This window comes from Silene latifolia, chromosome 2, assembly GCF_048544455.1.
Source record: "Silene latifolia isolate original U9 population chromosome 2, ASM4854445v1, whole genome shotgun sequence".
Classification (NCBI taxonomy): domain Eukaryota; kingdom Viridiplantae; phylum Streptophyta; class Magnoliopsida; order Caryophyllales; family Caryophyllaceae; genus Silene; species Silene latifolia.
The window spans coordinates 35,662,132-35,682,743 of record NC_133527.1 but is presented as its reverse complement, the minus strand read 5'-3'; the positions used below and the strand labels follow the sequence as shown (position 1 = coordinate 35,682,743).

The 20,612-nt window shown below is 32.9% G+C and overlaps 1 protein-coding gene across 1 annotated transcript in view; it reads left to right on the top strand.

The window, feature by feature from the left end:
- Positions 1-20,612, top strand: part of LOC141642598 (caffeoylshikimate esterase-like) — a 63,023-nt gene that overhangs the window by 19,732 nt on the left and 22,679 nt on the right. The window contains exon 4 of the mRNA XM_074451435.1: positions 4,775-4,905. Within this exon, the coding sequence (XP_074307536.1) occupies positions 4,775-4,905 (131 nt within the window). The remainder of the gene's footprint in view (positions 1-4,774; positions 4,906-20,612) is intronic.

The window sequence follows — 20,612 nt, the reverse complement described above, 5'->3', positions numbered from 1 at the left end:
CAATTTTTAATAAAATTAAAATAAAAACTATTAATTAATTACAAATTAGGCGATACGAAATCGCAATTAATTACAAAACAAGTCGATATTCCCTTACATTACGGGAAATACCAACTTCTACCTATGGCCATATTAGGAAAAAAATTACATAATTATAATGCTAAAAAAACATTCATCCAAATGAATAATCAAATGCATTATGGAAAATGACATGTCAAATCGTCTAACTTACCAACAACGATCATTTGAGCTTGCTTTGACGGAATTTTTACCAATAAAAATTCATAATCAATTCTTAAAACAATTTTAAGACTTACTCATTATACTAATCTGGTCTAATATCAAAATAATTATTCTCAACAATTATCTTGAATTTATATGGGAATTGAAACACAAATATGAGAAAATTGATATAATAATTCACAATTATCATACAAAAATTCTATTTAATTTAAAAATTTATGGAAAAATAAATTTCAAAGCCATGAAAATTCTGGTCTTAAACCAAAAATGCCATGCAAGTGAAAATTTTTGTTTTTAAAATTTATTTAAAACGATTTCACAATTTAATCAGTAAAGCGACAATTTTTACGATTTAATTCTAAATCAAACCATAATAATTGAAATGACTTAAAATAAAATTTTGTATATTTTGGAACAATTTCCAGGAGCAAAAAATTCAAAAATTTCGAGCCCAAAAATTAAATCAATATTTATTTACAAAATAACCATTATTTACCAATTTTTATCAAATAAAAATCAATAAACTACCTACATTAATCACATTAATTTAAAGTTTCTATTTTTCTCTTAAATAGAACATGCGTATGGGTATTTATAAATAAATATGCATAAAATTAACATGCAATAATTTTTAATTAATTTTAATGCATTTTTACTCAATTTTATGCCATTTTAAGTTATAAAAAGTGGAAAAATTTAACAAAAATCAAATTTTCGTCTCATATCATCCTAAGACCAGATTATTTACATGCAAGACCATATTATGTGATAAAACTAATTTTAGTAACATAATATCAATTTTATTAATTTATCTCATAAATTACTAAAATCGTCTTAAGACAACATGCATGTATTTAACAATGCTCTGATACCACTTGTTCGTTATTTAGACCATATTAAAACTCATCTTATGATAATAAAATAACAAATTAATTTAAAATGGTCGAAATCTACATGCATGCAAATAAAAGTATAAAAGATGGTATTAAACCATCTTAAGACAAGAAAATCCTTACATTGTATAAGGTAAGTTTTGGGCACAACTCAAGGACTCCTTCCTTGATGTTGTTCTTGAGCTATGAAAATGGATGATCTTCCAAGACAACTAACCACCAAAATAGATGGTCTCCTAAGGAAGCACCCAAGAATCAACCCAAAATACTACTAAAATACTAACTAGGCATATGTAGTACTAAACCTTGTTTATTGTATATTTGATGTACTAAATAATATTATTACTTTGATAATATTACTATTTAATTTATATATGTATTTTTAAGATGAACAAGATGAAGAAAATAAGAAGGAAAATTGGTCTTTTAAAAGGGATGAAGCAACCGATTTTTAGAGCTAGAAATGGACCAATTTTACTTCAAATTTTTCCAACTTAAGAAATGAGGTGAATAGTGGGGTATTTATAGCAAAATATTGGGAACAATCCCTAGTGGAAAATTCACTACAAAGGACACTTGTATGTCTTCAAAAAACCGGTCCATATGGACTACTTTTGGTCCATTTCGGTTTCGACATTTGCCCCACAAATGCTTATAAATCTTATATTTAATTATCTTATATAATTAAATATTAATTTAATTATTTAACACTTAAATAATATAAATTAACTATCAATAATTACTTAACTATTAAGTAATCATAAGACCATTTTATCAACATACAATGTGTCAATATTAACCCATTTAGCTAATTTTACAACCTCTTGTAAAATTTAATAGCTAATTGATTCTACCTCAAAACATATACACATATCGTATAAAATTAGTTAATTAACAATTAATTAATAAATTCTAATCATTTATTATTTAAATATCACATAATTAAATAATAAATCTCCTTGTCCCGAGTTCGTAACCCGTCATCAAATAATACATTTACGTGACTAAATAAAAGTCAAATAATACAAGGAATTAATTATTTTGTATCTCATACAAACAATTAATTTATTCTATTTGGACGTTATCCTATAGGTGTGACCTAAAGGGATCAGCTGATCACCGCCGTCACACAACAGTAATGTCAAATTCTAGTCAGCCAATCATTACCGATTAACGATGACCAGCTGACAAATAAATAAATAAATCGCTGATATTCCTTTTACGAGATTTATTATGTAAACGCACTCATTGTGGAGGACACTACTCCAACAACGGTAGCCGTATGAGCATGGAGTCGAGGTTGGTTGGTTGGTTGTGGAGGGAAGATGACCATAGGGTAAGCACGTCGAAAATCAGAGCAATCACTTATGACATGCCCTTTGCTTCGACAGAGCTGACAGCGGCCAAGAAATGGTTTGTTGTCTTGGGTAGGAGTTTGGTTTTGAGCAGGAAAGCGAGGTTGTTGTGGTTGGTTGGATGGGGCTCGGGTTTGATATGGAGTTTGGTGGTGACGAGGTTGCTGGTAGTAAGAGTGGGTGGTGGCAGCGTGTGCCGAGGGAGTGAAGGGTGTGGTGGTGGTTTGTTTTTTGACGAGGAGTTCGCGTTGGATTAACTTCTTGTGAAGGGCTTCAAATGTGATTAGTGTATCACGGGCTCGAACGGAGTCAATGACAGATTTGTAAAGGGTTTGGTCTAGGCCATTTAATATTTGGTGAGTTAGGTCTTCGGAATCGACAGGTTTACCGAGTTGGGCAAGTTGGGTTGTGCAAGATTTGATAGACAAAAGGTAATCGGAAACGGACTTGTCTCCATGAGTAATGCTGTGAAAATGATCCTTCAGTTGAAGGATGTGACCCCGGGAGGGGTTTGCATATGTGGTTTCAAGGAGGGTCCATGCTTCTCGAGAAGTAATTGCATCGAGAATTATGGGAGCAATGTCATCGTGAAGGGTGCCGGCAATGGCTCCGAGAATGAGATTATCTTGTCGGAACCATTTGTTGTAGGCGGGATTGGGAATGGGTTCGGGGTTAGGTTTCGTGTTGGTGGCTTCTGGCGTGATGGTTTGCGGCGGTGGTGGCGTGGATCCATCAAGAAAGGCGAAGAGCCCAAGGCCTTGAAGGAACCGTATAATCTGGAATCGCCATGAACGATAATTGTTCTTGGTTAGGCGAGTGCGGTTGGGAAAGGCAACGGAGTGAAAGGGTTTGGTTGGTTCATCGGCATTGGGAATGAGGGCATTTGATTGGTTGGCCATGGGTGTGGTGTGAGTGTCGAGTACAACAAGGAAGACGAGGGTTAGGATCGATATAGGAATTTATACCATGTAAAGAAGAAGATTGTTTTTGTATTGAATAAATAATATGAGAAATATACAAGCCTACTTATACTGGTAATTACAATATGAACATCTAAAGGAATCCCACTAATTGTGGAACTAAGGAAGGTAACAAATAACTATATTGACTGATACAAAGATTATAGATAAATATGGAAAAATAAATATTGTGTACAATATTATATGCATGATTGTAGGGATGTGTTAACTGTGAGATTGAGTCGGAATTATATCTTTAACAATATGAACCCGTGGTGACCTTTTGATCATACTGGCTCTGATACTAAGTTATGCTTAAATTGATGGTTGAAGTTCTAAGATTGATTTTATAGTCTAACAATTATCTTATATTAAATATATTATTTAACGCTAAATTATAAGAAATAATTATGTTATACTCTGTAAATATAATGGCATTGGAAACCACATGACCGATTATGCTTAAGCAAAATGGAAAAGGAAACATGAACTTTTGTTCTCTCATTATAGTCTAACATGCCTTCTTGTTTGTGATGATCACAAGATTGTGACTAAATCTGGCAAAATAAACCTGATTCGATTGACCCGATTTGAAAAGGCTGACCCGAGACCCAAAATTGATCAGAAATGTCGCACCCAAATGACACTCGAAACCGGAATTGACCCTACCGGACCCGAAAAACATAAATTTAATTGACCTCAAAAGACTTGAAATGTTTTTTTTCTCTTAATCATTGACCCGAGAATGATCCGACCAGGAGCAACCCGGCCCGCTTGACCCGAAAATGACTCGAGAAACATACCCAAAAGGACCCGGAAACCCGAAAAGGACCCTACCCAACCCGAACTAACCTGTTAATGTAACAAGCCCAAACTGATCCGGTCCGAATTGGCATGACCTGAACCCATCCCGTTGACCCGTTTTACCAGGTCTACCTGTGACCTCTCATAGCCCCTTTTTCACTTGTTCTCCCACTTCCTATGAGGAAGTTACAAGTTTATGACGAAATAGTGCCGTTATAAATCTAAATTTGTGCTAGTCTAAAATAGTAAGTACTCTATTTCGTTGTGAATATTAAGAAAAAATATGCTAAATAAATGTTTGACTGCAATAATAATGTCGTAATCCGTAATGATGAGATAGGTTTTAGGGTTTAGGGTTTAATATCCAACTCTTTCGAGGTAGTTTGATAGTCGGTGGTTTCAACTTACCTCCCTCATTCTAAAGGATGAGATAGATTGGTCATACCCTAGAGAATCAACCTCATTTTCTTACCTAAAAAAAAAAAAAAAAGTCGTAATCCGTAATAAATTTGATGGGCAGAAAGGGAGGAGAATAAAGGGAAGCAGAGATATTTGATGGGCGAATCAATGGGAGGGACAGTGGTACTGCTTTTACACAGAAAGAAGCCCGAATATTGGGATGGCGCCGTATTAGTCGCACCCATGTGTAAGGTAGGTGTATTTTCTTTCCTTGCTTTCTACTACATCATTACCACTTTAATCTTGTTTCTTTAACACGCTTTTAGTGTTCTTCACGTTGCTAACACGTATTCCACGTCTGTAGCCTCAGTCAAACTATCCACTGTTTTGGTATTTTACTTCCATGACCACTAGTTTTAAACCCGAACAAATTGCACGGGTTGCTGTTTTTAATACCGTTTTATAATAAATAAGACAAATTTTTATATTAATTAATTATCTTTAAAACTAAAGTTATAAAATAAAGTAAGAAAATGTCTCTAATTTTTGCTAAACAATTTTAAATTATAAATGTAATAGTTGAATTACAAATCATATTTAAGTTTTTAGATTTAAATTATAAATTTTATTTGCAATTAGCATAAACGATATATTAGGGTCAATTATTCAAGTAACTATAGTACGATATGTGATCATGCTAACTAAATTTGAGTTTCTATTTTGTCTAGTTATCCCATCCGGGGGTATTATTAAAACCCGGCTTATATATGAAACAACATTGTTCAGATGAAAAAATATCAAGAAATAAGAAAAACTGCCTAGGTTTGAATAGTTAGAGACATGGGCAGATCTAGGGGTGTGTCCGGGTGGACAGGTGCCCACCATGAAATTTCGGGAATAAATATTTATGAAGATCAGTTATATGCATAAACCTATTGTGGCTCAGTTGGTAAAGCTTCTAGTGTGTGAGGGTGTGACTTTGGGTTTGATTCCTGGTAGTTTGGTGTTTTGTAAATAATTTGTTGGTTATTTAACTTGCCAGTTATATTGACAATAAGTTAAAAATGATTGGCTAAGGTGACAATAAGTTAAAAATGATTGGCTAAGGAGTCGAACCTTTGACCTCTTGTATAATATACTTACATTTAAACCATTAAGCCATTTGTATTTAGTCTTCATATTAGTATTGGTATGTAATATACTATCTTTTAATAAGATGAATCAATCATCATTAATTCAAATGTACATTTATTTTCAATCCAAAATAAAATACTATTAGATTAAAAAAATTAGTTAAATCGATTATTTTTCCATTTTTACTCCATACTATTTTAGCTTTGGGGAAAAAAACCAAAATATAATTTTTATATTTTTAAGATAGACAATAACGTGTTGAATTTTATTTTGTGCCCCCTTACACTAAATTCCTGCGTCCGCTCCTGGTTGGAGACCATTGCCAATTGTTAAACATGTTAATGATGATTGATTCGTCTTATTATGTTAGTCCCATCCGTCTTATTCGTCTGATTGATTCTTCTTATTATATTCGTCTTACAATAAATATATGCTAATAGATAAAGCTGTTCATGGAGGGGACGATCCATTAGGCCCGTCCCATCCGGCCCGTTATATTATCAAAAATTTACTAAGGTCCGACTCACGAACTCGCCCAAATCCCACGAACCAGCATGTCCATGGGCGAAAAAATTTATTTTAGTCTGGCCCGTCCCAAGGCCACATTTGACCACCGCTACTCATAGGTAAAACATATACCTTCTACGGAATAATAAATTACGGAGTAAGCAATAAGCCACTCAACTGAAACACAAAATTTTATTTAAGCCGAATGTATCCGTCTTAACTTTAAGACAGGTAAAATAATAAGGATAAGACATACGTGAAATGGATGGAGAAAAACAAACTCTTTTGTCTTATATACTAAGGGGGCGTTTGGTACGGGAAAGGGTAAGAGAATGAAATCAAGAAAGGGTAAGAGAGGGAAATGAATGGGATCACCCATATTATACTTGGGTGTTTGGTTGACAATTAGAGGGAAAGGGAATTAAAAGCCAACATTCACCACCTCCACCACCATTACCCACCACCTGCCACCATTATCTACACCGACACCACCACAAGTAGCAGCATCGACGATCTTCCTCACGATGTACCTAATCACCGCGCCTCACGCCCTCAACAAACACCACAATCCCGACCCCAAACACCTTATTCATTCTAAAAAATCCACCACAACCCTTTGAAAACCCCTCCCCCGCCCCTTAAAACACCAGATCTGGTGTGGCCGGCGTCGGGCGGTTGCAGTGGTGTGACCGAGGAAGGTGTTGGCGGTGGTTGGTGGGGTGGGAGAGTTATTGAAGGTGTTGGTGTGGTGTTTAGTGTTTGAGGATATGGGGTAGCATGGACAGGCGGCGTCACTGATGGTGGTTGTCTCGGCTTCGCTGGTGGTGGTTGTGTCGGTGTGGTGGGTGTAGGGTGTAGGTGGCAGTGGTTAACGGTGTGAGAGGGTGTGGTGGGTGTTGGTGGGAGTGGTGGAAATAGGGAGTAGGAGGAAGAAGGGATTATGGGGTTACAGGCTTACCCAAGGGGGGGAGGGGTGTGGATGAGAATGGTTTTGGGGGTAAGGGGGAGTATGGGTTACCCTTTCTTTGTGTTAAACAAACAACAACAAAAGGAATCAACCATTTTTATTCTCTTTCCCTTTCCTTATTCCCCCCAACCAAACGCCCCCTAAGTTAATAATACTTGGTCTATTTTAATATTAATACGGACTTTTCCGTCGTAAGAGAGATCGTGAGTAATACATTACGTCAAAGAATCAGTGTTTAGGCCAAATTTGCCGGCCCATTACCCCATAACAAACCTTATTTAACCCTCTTTATAAATACCAAAAAACACGGGCATGTTATTTCAAATGTTTTTATTAGCAAATATAAATATACATGATTAAGTTTATATCAAATTATATTTATGATTTTAGATTTGGTTAATAAATTTAATGTGGACATAAAAAAAGTTTACATGGCGCATATAATTAAGATGAGATGATACTAAAAAAGTAGTATATTTAAAATTTACTAAAACTTTGACGCAAATTGCGTAACAACATACACCAAATGATGGACGGAATAATAAGTTTTATATCATAATAAACATTGAGTAATATATAAATTACACGGGACAGTATAATTAGATCATGTAATTTGGTAAAATATAGCTATGTAAGTATGTATGAATAACTAATTTTATGCTTTAACTTAACCCCTTGTAATCGTAATATTACATTTACTTACTATATTGCATATTCATGCAGATCGTCAAATTACGACGCTTTAATATTTTGTCGCACTTACTTTATGAGCCTCCATATTACCATATATAAATAAATAAGAAAGTTGAACTCTTTTAGTTGATGAGTTTCTATAAAAGCGTAAAATACCATGGTAAAAAAAATTGGCCCGAAATACACCATAATTAATTAGGTTGATAATATTATTAAAAAAAATTAATTAGGTCCAAACTCCGATCCCTGAATGCTTCAAAGCAACCCAAAATGACTCGGAATAATAGATACTAAGTCATACTCCCTCCATTCAACTTTTATCACCTCATTTCAATAAAATACCCCTCACATATAATAGAGAAATGGGGGGATACTTGTTGAATGGAGGGAGTATTAGTGTTATATACATCAAAATAGTGCTCTCTTGGGTACAATTATCCCAAATAAAAAGTTAAATTTGCAAAATATTATTTCTTAATCAAAATAGTACAAACTAAAGTGTTAATCATTAACCTGAAATCGACTCGACCCATAATGATTAACACCTAAAAGTGACCCGATCCAAAGTGACCTAAAAACAGGTCACCCGAAACCCGAAATTAACTGATCCTAATATATGACAGACTCGAACTGACCCGACGCCGACCCAAATTATACCCGACCCAATTGACCCATTTACCACCTCTAGTCCAAACAGGTGAAAATCCGAAATATATTACTTACTCGTACCAGCCCATTGCAAACTTCAACGTCTGGGCTTGCAAGATCCCAATTGCACATTCTAAAACCCTATTTGACCTTTATATAACAACCCAAAAATTCTAAAACCCTATTTGACCTTTATATAACAACCCAAAAATACACCACTACCATTTCTCATTTTCTCTTTCCCTCACCGCCTCACCTCTCTAACCCTCTAACTCTCACACCCTTATTAACTTTATCTGTTAAAATGTTAAAATTATTTGTTTTACAAAAATCGAGTGGGATGGTAATTTGTATTGCCTTTCTTCACCAATTTAACCATTAGGTAATTTCTTTATATCGAAAGTATATTACATGATCTTAAAAATATTTAATTCTTTCAATTGTTCGTATCTATTTTAGAATTTTTGCTGTTAAACCATTCTTGATACTTTTTCTTAGTATATTTTTATACTCAAATCTAGGCCATTCGATTTTTTCATGTTTAGAATTTTGTTTTAAAATTTTAAGGATTGTATGATTTAAGGACGATGGACTATTGACAATTGTTTAAAGTGGCCAATTTATTCATTTTATATAATTATTGTAATTGTAATGATGTAAATTTGTATATTTAACATTTTTATTTTCAATATGTATGTCATATTATTCAAGCTGGTGTAATTATTTTGTGATTGAAAATTTTTCTAATTAAATGATTATCAAATCAAAGAAGTCACAAAATCAAATTGTTTGCAATTAATTCCTAGCAAAAACGTGGGTCCTTAAGTTTAGGAAAGGAAAAAAATGTCTTTAAATTGTTGACTTTCAACCACAGAGCAACACATCAACTTAATGGTTGTTCTTTTAATAAAGAGGATCCATTATATCGGCGTCTTTAATTAAGGAATGACAGTTTTGCTATAGAAGAATTGTTATTCCTAATAGCGGTTCGACCTCAGTTCCCTACCACCAAACAATCCTACGTGGGCAATAGTTTTGATTTCGACCCAATTTGCTCAATATATAATTTCCTTCTAACACGATTTTGAGTAAAAAAATCCATACGTATATAAAATTTGTCTAATATTGGTGAGAATACAGAACCTATGAAACTGAACCTATAATTTTACCATGTTATTTATCATTAAAAAGGATAAACTCATCATTTTACTTGAAACTTTTGTTTAAAGCAGATAATAGGATGGTATTGTGATTTTTTAATTGTCAAAAACTCCTTTATATGCTTCCATTTTAAATGATTTTTTTATCTGAATTGTTCAATCGTTCATTTGATTTTTTATTTTTTTGAAAATGTTAATTTGTAGGAATTAAAATTCCAAAACACTAGTACAAAAAAACACATAGGGCTACGGCCAAAATGGCATACGGGCTACTGTTGTACACCCGCAGTAAATCAAGGGGTAGCCTTAAGTTAGGGACCTAAGGCTACGGTTATGAACCGTAGCCGTACTAGTTTTATGCCCATGCAAAAAAATGCACACGTTGCTTTTAAAAAATACAAGTAAAATTAGTTACAAAATATGTTATATACGCAGATTTTTATAAACTGAATTTAACAAAATTGAAATATCAGTTAAATAATGAACTAAATGGTGAATATATTTTTAATAATATAACATGATTTTAACATTAGAGTTTAGCCCGCAAGGGTGGAGTCTAGTGGTTAAAACTTGGGTGAAATTTCCAGGAGGCTTAGTTCAAGTCCCCAAGAGCAAAATCTTGTGGAGCATTCTTGGCCTGGGTCCATGCCTAATAGACTTCGAGCCTGTCACCCTCGGGTGGTTTGCAGGCTATCACGTACACCGCGGGTTTACCCAGTGCACACCGAAGGTAGCGGCTGCGGGTTCCCTCGTTACCAAAAAAAAAAAAAAAAAAAAAAAAAAAAAAAAAAAAAAAAAAAACACATTAGAGTTTAACCAATATATAAACGTCTGAAAATTAAACAACATTGAGCCTAAACTATCCTAGTCGGTCCAAATTACTATTAGGCCGAAACACTCATTGTCGTAAAAATACGTACCATCAATTTTAGGGGTGAGCATTGGTCCAATATCGCACCAAATCGAAATTAACTGGTCTTAGACAGGACCAAACCGAAAACCGAAACTTCAAAAAGTGTGGACCGAGGATCGGACCTAAATGAATCTGGTCTGGGTTCGGTCAAGACCAAAATAACTCCGATCCATTTTTTTCGGTCCGTACCTCAACTTGTTCAGCCCTTACCATCATAATATAAGCCCTAAACTACAAATGAGTAGAGGTGACATCCGGGTCACTCAGGTCGGTTACGGGTCAGGTTAAAGCGGTTCGGGTCAAAACGGGTTCAGGTTGTGTCGGATCAATGACAGTTCGGGTCATCTTCGGGTCGTGTCATCAATATGTGGCAAGTCGGGTCGGGTCATTAGCGAGTCAGTATCGGGTCATGTTATCAACTTATAATTTATCTTATATATTTCGTTTTTGATGAGTAATTTTATCTTTAAACAATGTGTAATTGTATTAATTGTAATTTTGAGTGAAAACAATCAAGATGGATGTTAATTTAGTCCTATTTACATCATTATTAACCTAGTTCATTATCGGGTCATACATCGGGTTGAGTCAATATCGGCTCACGGGTCGGGTCGGTTCTGGCCGGGTTCGGGTTGGGAAAAATAGCGATGTTATCAGTTATCGGTTTGGGTCGGGTTCGGGTCGGTTTGGTTTCGGTGCACCCAATTTCGGGTTCTGTCAAATCGGGTTTTGGGCGGGTCGGGTCAGCTTTTGTGAGCTCTACAAATGAGTAAAGAAACCCAATCCACCCGCACTTAAATACCTAATGCTCGGATCTCGTTCCCCATGCAACCCATTATAATGCCTTCTTAAATTTAAGAGTTGTTTTTTTTAAGTTAGTTAAATTTTATCCTGAAACCTCCACATTTATCCATGTCAATCATCTTATTCAACCCTTAGCATCTGTTAAGTGTTAAACCCAGTCAATGCTACCCCCTAAACCCTACTTCAAATTTGTCATGCAAATGTTTTTATAATTGCATGAGATTACTGGTTAAAAAATTTGGTCCACTTTTTTTTTTCCCAAATTAAACCTCTATTTATGAATTTACTTCAAACAAAATGAAATCTACAAAAGGTGATTTTTTCATAGTAAATTATATTATGGGTGTTTGATTAAAAAAATTGATCAAAAAACCCAAAATTCATATACTCAGTTTACAACTTTTCCACAATACTCCCTAAGTCCCTATTTATTAATTTTCAATTTTCCTTATTTTTCACATATTGTATATTATATTATGAGTACTAGTTTGAATGTCCGTACATTGTAACGGGGTAGTTAATTTAGTTATAATGCAAAAAAAAAAAAAACGTTATAAGGGGTTAATGTTTACATTTAATGTCTAATTATTTGTTTACATATTATTAAAATATCTCTTTAAAAAAAATGATTAATATATGTGGGTTAACTCTTATCTTACTTATTAAAAGAACAACCACAGAGCTCAGCCTGTGGTTGAAAGTACATATTTTTTTTATTTAAAAAATGCAGGCCCACCCACGTTCAGGTATAACATTTATTTGCTTGATCTTATATGATATATGCTTGATGTATATCGCTCATAATTAACCTGATTCATACTATTATAATTATATTTAATATTTATTGTTAATTTCATTATGTTATAAAAAAAATCAATTATTAAAAAAATCCAATCTACAAATTTGGCATTTCATTCGCAGTTTAGTTATTATTTCCAATGCAGTTAAGATTTTAATTTTATTTGGTTTATATGCAAATCTCAATTGATTTTATCAGCAGTAATTAAATAAATTAGGAAAAAAGGTTTTTTTTGTTGTTGTAAAAGAGCGTTTTAAATTTTTTTTTTTCACATATTTATTGCTTAAAAAATGGAAAATCAAAATCACCTTATGGATGTTTAAAAAACAAAAATCTCAAACGCTAATTTAGTGATGCAGTTTAATGATGAAATTAAATTTGCTGCCAAACAATAGAATCATTTTTAATAAAAAAAAAACGACCATGTTGGTAACAAATATAACATGCTAAAACTGTGTATATCGCCTAGAGCTGACAAATAATGACACAACACAAAAACACGACACGAACCCGACACGAAATTAACGGGTTTGGGTTGAGGCTCAATGACCCATTTATGTAAGTGGGTCGACACGAACACGACAGGATATTTAATTGGGTCGGGTTTGGGTTGAGCTCTCTAAACACGAACCTGACACGAATGACATGTTTAATAAATTAATCCTAATTTTTTTTTATCTTTCATCACATAAATATACTTAAACTTTCCAAATATTGACATGACACGAAAACACGACCCGAACCCGACACGATATTAGCGGGTTAGGGTTGCGGCTTGATGACCCATTTATGTAAGTGGGTCGACACAAACACGACACGAGATTTAAACGGGTCGGGTTTGGGTTGAAGGGTTTCTGACCTGTTTACATGTGACACGAACACGAACCCGACACGACCCGATCTGTTTGCCAGATCTATTATCACCTGAAACAATATTGAATCTTAAAAATGGGATTAAATATTTTTGAATAAAATGCATGTAACAAATTTAAATATTATAGCTCATAAAAAATGAATAAAATTTAGACTACTAACAAAAGTAAAAAGAAATACGTTTTAAAATTTAAATTTAGATTAATATCTCTCCTTAAACATAAGTAAATATAAACGGAAAAATATTATAATATCTAACCTTTTCAATTTCCCGGAGTATCATATAAGACACTAAAATTGTTTTGGTAAAGATGAATTGAAAATGAGTATATGAAGAGAAATACTCCAAATTAAATGTGAAGAATTATTGATCTAATTATGAGAGTAGAGACAAAGATGGGTAAATAATTAAGGACAGGTTGTACTTAAGTGGAATTATAAGGGAGAGGGAGAATAAAAAAAAGAAAGAAATAAAGGAGGGAGACAATGTGCAAGGCTGCACAACTCTACAAATTAAGTTTGTTGGACTGAAAATAATGAATTGAGAAACAATTGACTATATTTTACGAGCTTATATTTAAACGGATATCTTAAAAATAAAACGGATTAAATGACACCTTATTAGTATAGATGGAAAAACTTTTTGCTAATATCAATGTATGCCGTTTTTGTCTCATGTGTGAAACTTGATCGTCTTAATGTTAGTATTGATATGCCTGACTTAAATGAGAATTTGTGTTTCTTTACCTAACCCAAATTGCACGGGTTAACAAGCTCATATTTATTTATCTAAATGTAAAACGGATCAAGTTAGTGTCATAATATGGGTTATCTTTTATATTCAAGGCAAGATAGTATATTTTTTAAAGGGACATATTAAATTAGGGTCAATCAAAACCTGAGTAACGATTTACGGGTCTTGACCCTAAATAAAATGGGTCAGTTAAGTTGGGTTTATGAGTAGGGTCAAAATTTAACAGGTCTAAACTAGACCGATACTCACATTTACTACGAACTATGGTGTATAGGCTTTTTTTATTACAGAGTATATGATTTCTAATTGAATAAGGATGAGGTAAGGTATATTTGGGCGGAATATATATGGGCTATTATCATTGGGCCAAGAACGAGTCAGGTAGCCGATCAGATAGGCTAGACAAATGCAATTCGGTTACACGGGTTAGAGTTGGAATACAAATTAGAATTAATTTGTAAGGTCTTTTTTTAATCATTTTTTTAATCAAAATAATGGAGTATAATTTTATAAATATTTGATATTAGTTATTTTAACTATATTCATTACTTTTTGGTACTAATATAATAACAGTTCTACAAATTTTAATTTATTTTAATAATTTTTTTCTTATTAAATAGTATAAAAGTTATATATAATTCATTTTTTAATAATGTTTGTCATTTAAAGTAATATGATTAATCAAGTTTTTTGAAAGTTACAAATGAAGTTTAAAATCTTAAATTTGATTTGGCACTAAATTTAATCATATTTATTTCAATATTTTTATAATAACAATATTTTCAATAGCATACCCGTGCAATTTGCACGGGTTTAAGACTAGTTTATAATCATATAATCACTCCACCTTATACTAATCTTTCGATGTGGGACAATTCTACTATTTATAAGTAATATATTCACCAAACTTGGATTATTTTTCTGATGTTGGACAATTCTACTATTTATACGTAGTATATATTTATCAAACTTGCATTGGTTTTCAACGTGGGACAAATAACATACTCAAAATTACACCATTTTTTTTGCACTTAGTTCGACATCCAACCAGATCCCGAATACCGAATACGGACAATTGCTACTCATTATATCTAATAGTTATATTTAAATTAATAATATGATCAAGTACTCTCCATTAATATTTGTACGTTGTTTTTCTTCAAAAACTTTTTATCATAATTGAGATACGGAAATTTCCCGTGATACCTCTTAATTTTGTCAGATTTTCCATGTTACCCCTACTTTTAAGAATCTACCTATGGTACCCTTGAAGTTCCATTTTTTTTGCCCATGGTACCCCCTAATATAAAGGCTGTTAAGTGGACGTTAAGTTTGATGGCGTGGCAATAAAATAACAATTAAAAAATAATACCCCTTTATTGTTTTATTGGTACGGATATCTCTCTCTTTTAAATGAAAATTTAATTAACTATATCATTATAATATTGGAAATTTCTCATAGTAACCTTGAACTTTGATAGATTACACATGATACCCCTAATTTTAAGTTTCTACAAATGGTACCCATGTGTTCACCTTTTTCTTTCCCAGAATACCATTTGACAACTTCCGTCATAACGCCATTACTTCTATGACTTGTGACGCCTTTTTCTTTTGTTATCTATTACACAAACACTTTATCATCTAATTACTAAATCCATATTTTATTTAATAAACTTACATTTAATACCTAAATAACAAAACACAAATAGCATGACATGCTCAATTACTCATCTAGTTACTCATAGGAGTAACGACGTTATGAAAAAAGTAAACACAAGAGTATTATATGTAGAAATTTAAAATTAGGGGTATTATGTGTAATCTACCAAAATTCGAGGGTACCATGAAAAATTTCTGTTATAATAATGACCATTTTATCGCTCTTTCTCACACCTAAAAAATTATTACAACTTTAAAATTTTAACATTTAATTCAAGATTATGTTTAAAGTCTCTTATATAATAAGTATACTTTGAGAGATTTAATATATTTGGGGTGATATCTAAGTTCCAGGGATAAATCCTATTTATAATCATGAGATCACCCCACCTTATGATAATCTTCTGATGTGAGACAATTCACTATTTATACATATTATATTTATCACACCTACATTATTTTTCAATGGGAGACGAATAACAAATATTTAAAAGTACACCATATTTTTTGAACTTAATTCGACATCCAACCCGATTTAATAATAAGCAAATACTATATTATCTATTAATATTCATACGTTTGGTTTCTATTTTTTTTATCATAATTAAAATATGTGCAAATAATATGAACCTATGCTCTAATGATAGAATTTTTTTTTAACACAATTCTAATTATATTATTTAAACGTAGTATATTTACCACACCTACATTATTTTTTAATGTGGGACATATAAAATCTATAGGTAGAAAATATAATGATATAAACTTTTAACAGCTCTCCAAGACAATACTTAAGAGACTCAAAAGATTTTGGGTTGATGCCTAAGTTCCAAGGATGCCTCCTATTTATAATCGTAGAATCACCCACCTTATGCTATTTTTCGATGTGGAAAATTTTATTTTTTATATGTAGTATATTTGTCATACCTATATTATTTTTCAATGTGGGACATATAACATACTATGAAATACACCATATTTAATATGTGCAAATTATATGAAATCTATATATACTCTAATGATAGCATTTCTTACCATGAATCTAATAATATTATTTTCATAATTTTTTTACCGACATTATTTTGCCAAATGAAATGTAAAAGTTTTTATATAAAAATTAGAAACATCACTTGAATATAAAATAAGAAATACAGAGTATATATTATAATAACTAAAAGATTTTCCAAAGATTAACTTATGTTAGAAATCATTATTGTAGAGACAGTAATACAAACTCTTTTAAGAGCTCTCTCTGACAATACTTAAGAAAATCAAAAGATTTCGGGTTATGACTTCTATTTATAATCATAAGAATACCATGCCTTATGGTAATCATCCGAGGTGGGACAATTCTAATATTTATACATAGTTTATTCACCACACTTACATTACTTTTCAATGTAGGACAAATAACATACTAAGTACACCATTTTTTTTCGCATCTACTTTGACATTAACCCGATTTAAAAATGAGAAAATACAATACAATCTACACTCTAATGATAGCATTTTTTTTGTCACAATCTAATTTTATAATTTTCATACGATACTTTTTTGTCAAATGAAATATAAAGTTTTTATATCAAAATTATAAACATCACTGTAATATAATATAGAAAATATATATATATAGGACAGTTCTATTATTTATATATAATATATTCACCACACCTACATTATTTTTCAATGTGGGACATATAACATACTAAAAAGTACATATCTTTTACATCAAAAAATTTTGGGTTAATACCTAAATTTCAAGGATGCCTCCTATTTATATTTATAGAATCACTTTACCATATACTATTCTTTCGATGTGAGATACATAATTTAATTATTTAGACGTAGTATGTTCATCATGCCTACATTATTTTTCAATGTGAAAGATATAACATACCAAGAAGTACATGTCTCTTCTTAAAAGAACCACTATTGTATACATATTATTTTTCTTTGAAGGTAAAACCACTTAGTCTCGATCATTAGATAGGGATCTCTACATCATACATATAACGACTCATTAACGCTATATTACTGCATTCAGAAGACAACCATTAGTAAAATCTTTAGTTTTGTACCGTGTCAGGAGACTACCATTAGTAAAACCTTTAGTTTTGTATTTTTTGATTTTCTTGTTCATGTTCTTAACTCTTTCCCGGGTAGTTCCCAACGATTTCTACTTTATTTTTTATATCATATCGTAGGTAATGATAGAAAATCTTAAGAGCTCCTTAAAACAATATTTAGGCGACTCAAAATTTTTTGGGTGGATACATAAGTTCCAAATATGCCTCCTATTTATAATCATAGGATCACATCACCTTATACTAATCTTTCGATGTGGGACAATTCTACTATTTATATGTAGTATATTCATTATACCTACGTTATTTTCCAATGTGGGACAAAACATACTAAAAATTACACAATTTTACATACTAAGAAGTTTTAATATGTGCAAATAATATAAAATCTATACTCTAATGATAACATTTTTTACCACGAAGCTAATTATATTATTTTAATAATTTTTTTAACGATACTTTTTTGCCAAGTGCAATGTAAAAGTTTGATATAAAAATTGGAAATATCACTTGAATATAATTTAGGAAATATATATATTATAATAATTAAAATATTCTCCGCTTTATTTTTTACATCAAAAATTATTATTTATGATACTTTTCTAAATTAAATTTTGATGATGTGAACGCTCTCAGATCGCTCGAACAAACTCTCTCTCTTATATATATATATATATATATATATATATATATATATATATATATATATATATATATATATATATATATATATATATATATATATATATATATATATATAGATTTGATTAAAATTGGTCAAAGAACCCAAAATTCATATAACGAGTTTACAACTTTTCCACAATTTTCATTATTTTTCAGTTTTTCTTAATTAATATATTTAATATATTGGTTAACTGATTGAGATGTTGCATGTAATTTACCATGAAAAATTAAGTTTAGGAAAAGTTTATTCAGTCGGAAACATTTTCTAAAGTTAATTTTCTTTTTAAACAGTAATTTTTTTATTTATTTTAAAGAACATTATTGCACGAAGATTAATTGATCTATTTATTCATTCACGCAGGAGAGAGTAATTAAATGGGAAATGAGGAGAGAGAATAATTAATTCAGTAAAGAGATCAGAGAGGGGCCTATTGAAATAAAAGTTTTTTCACTCCATGAAAATAAGGGACCAAAAGGAATAAGAGAAATATTTTAGCTTTTATAGACAGAGAATGTTAAGAAAAAGCTACGGTTATATGTGAATAACCGTAGCCGTTTCTCAAAATATATATATGGTGATTAATTAGCTAATTTACCACTCTCTCTCTACATATACTAATAATCCTTAATTAATCCTAATTGACCACTAATTTAATATATATACCTTTTCACTCACTAACTTTCTTTCTCATCTCACACAACTTCAATACTGTCTCATATCTCTAAAACCCAATTATCTCCAAAATCCAAACAAATTAAATCCTCCAAGATCCCAAATAATTCACTCCCTTTTTTCTTCCTCACCACCCACCACCACCCCACGACCACACCGCCGTACACCCCACGCAACACCACCACACCCCACAGCCACACCGGCTCACGCCACACCACCACAGCCCACGCTCGCCACACCGCCGCATGCCGTACACCACACCTCTGCACAGCCACGACCGCCACCTCCCCTCCCTCACCAGCAGCCACCACCGCACACCCGACCACCATCTCCTTTTCTCCCCTGACTCACCACCAACCACCACTTCTTCTCCTCCCATTGCCTCACCACTACCACCATCTTCACGCCTCATCTCCCTCCACCAACGCCCGCCACCCTACCAGATCTGGCCACCACCCTATTCTTTTTCTTCTTTCTCTTCTTCTCCCTTTAAATCTCAGTTTTTTGATTATTTGATTTTTTCGTTTCTTCTTTCTCTTCTCCTGGTTATGGCCGCCTCTCTTGTAACTAGACTGACCACCACCCTCACTCTTAGCCTTCCTCTTCTCAGAACCTCTCTCCCTATTTTCCTTAGCCATCTCTACCAACCTCTCAGCTCTCCCAGCACGCTCATATACCTCCTTAACATCAGTAAGGACTCCTACCGGCAGCTTCTCCATAATCTTAGGTGTCAAACCTTTCTCAAACCTCAAAGCAAAGTTCTCCTGGTTCAGCCTCATATCCTCTGCATACCTAGACTTCTCGTTGAACTTGTGATAATACTCAGCCACTGTCATATCAGAAGTCATGTTGAAGTCATCAAACTTCTCTCTCAACTTACTACGCACATGTTCCGGCACAAACTCTCGACGCATAGCCCTTTTAAACTCACTCCAAGGTATAGCAGATAGCCCCTGTTTCACATATAAGTCTAGAGCACTCTCCCTAACCTTGTCCCACCACTCTCCGGCCGCCTCTCTCAAGTAGAACGCAACATGTTCCACTCTAAAGTCCTCTGGGCAATGAACCACATTCAGAATGTTTTCCATCTATCTATGCCAATTATCAAGCAGAATTGGCGCACCCGTGCCCATGTACTCATTTGGGTTAAACCTCGCTATGTTTATACCCATCTTGGCGAAATCCACACCCGCCTCTTTGTCTTTCCCGAACATCTTTAGAGCCTCAGTGAGAGCATCTTGGTGCTCCAACATCTTAACTATCTCATCGATACTTATGTTTTCAGCTCTAGCATACAACCCGTTCCTCTTTGGTGGCATCTTGAAACTATATAAGAGAAAGGTAAACATAAACACACATCCCATATCTCAAACACGCATACGATCTGTACTGAACCTACTCGATCGAGCCTCACCACCTACTCGATCGAGTTGAGGCCACTCGATCGAGCTGCCCACCTACTCAGTCGAGTGCCTCGACTCCAGAATCTGACCAAAAAGCATCCAAAAATGTACTCGATCGAGCAACAATCTTACTCAATCGAGCTGACCCTACTCGATCGAGTGCCCCAACCTACTCGATCGAGTGCCCAAAAACAGTCTATT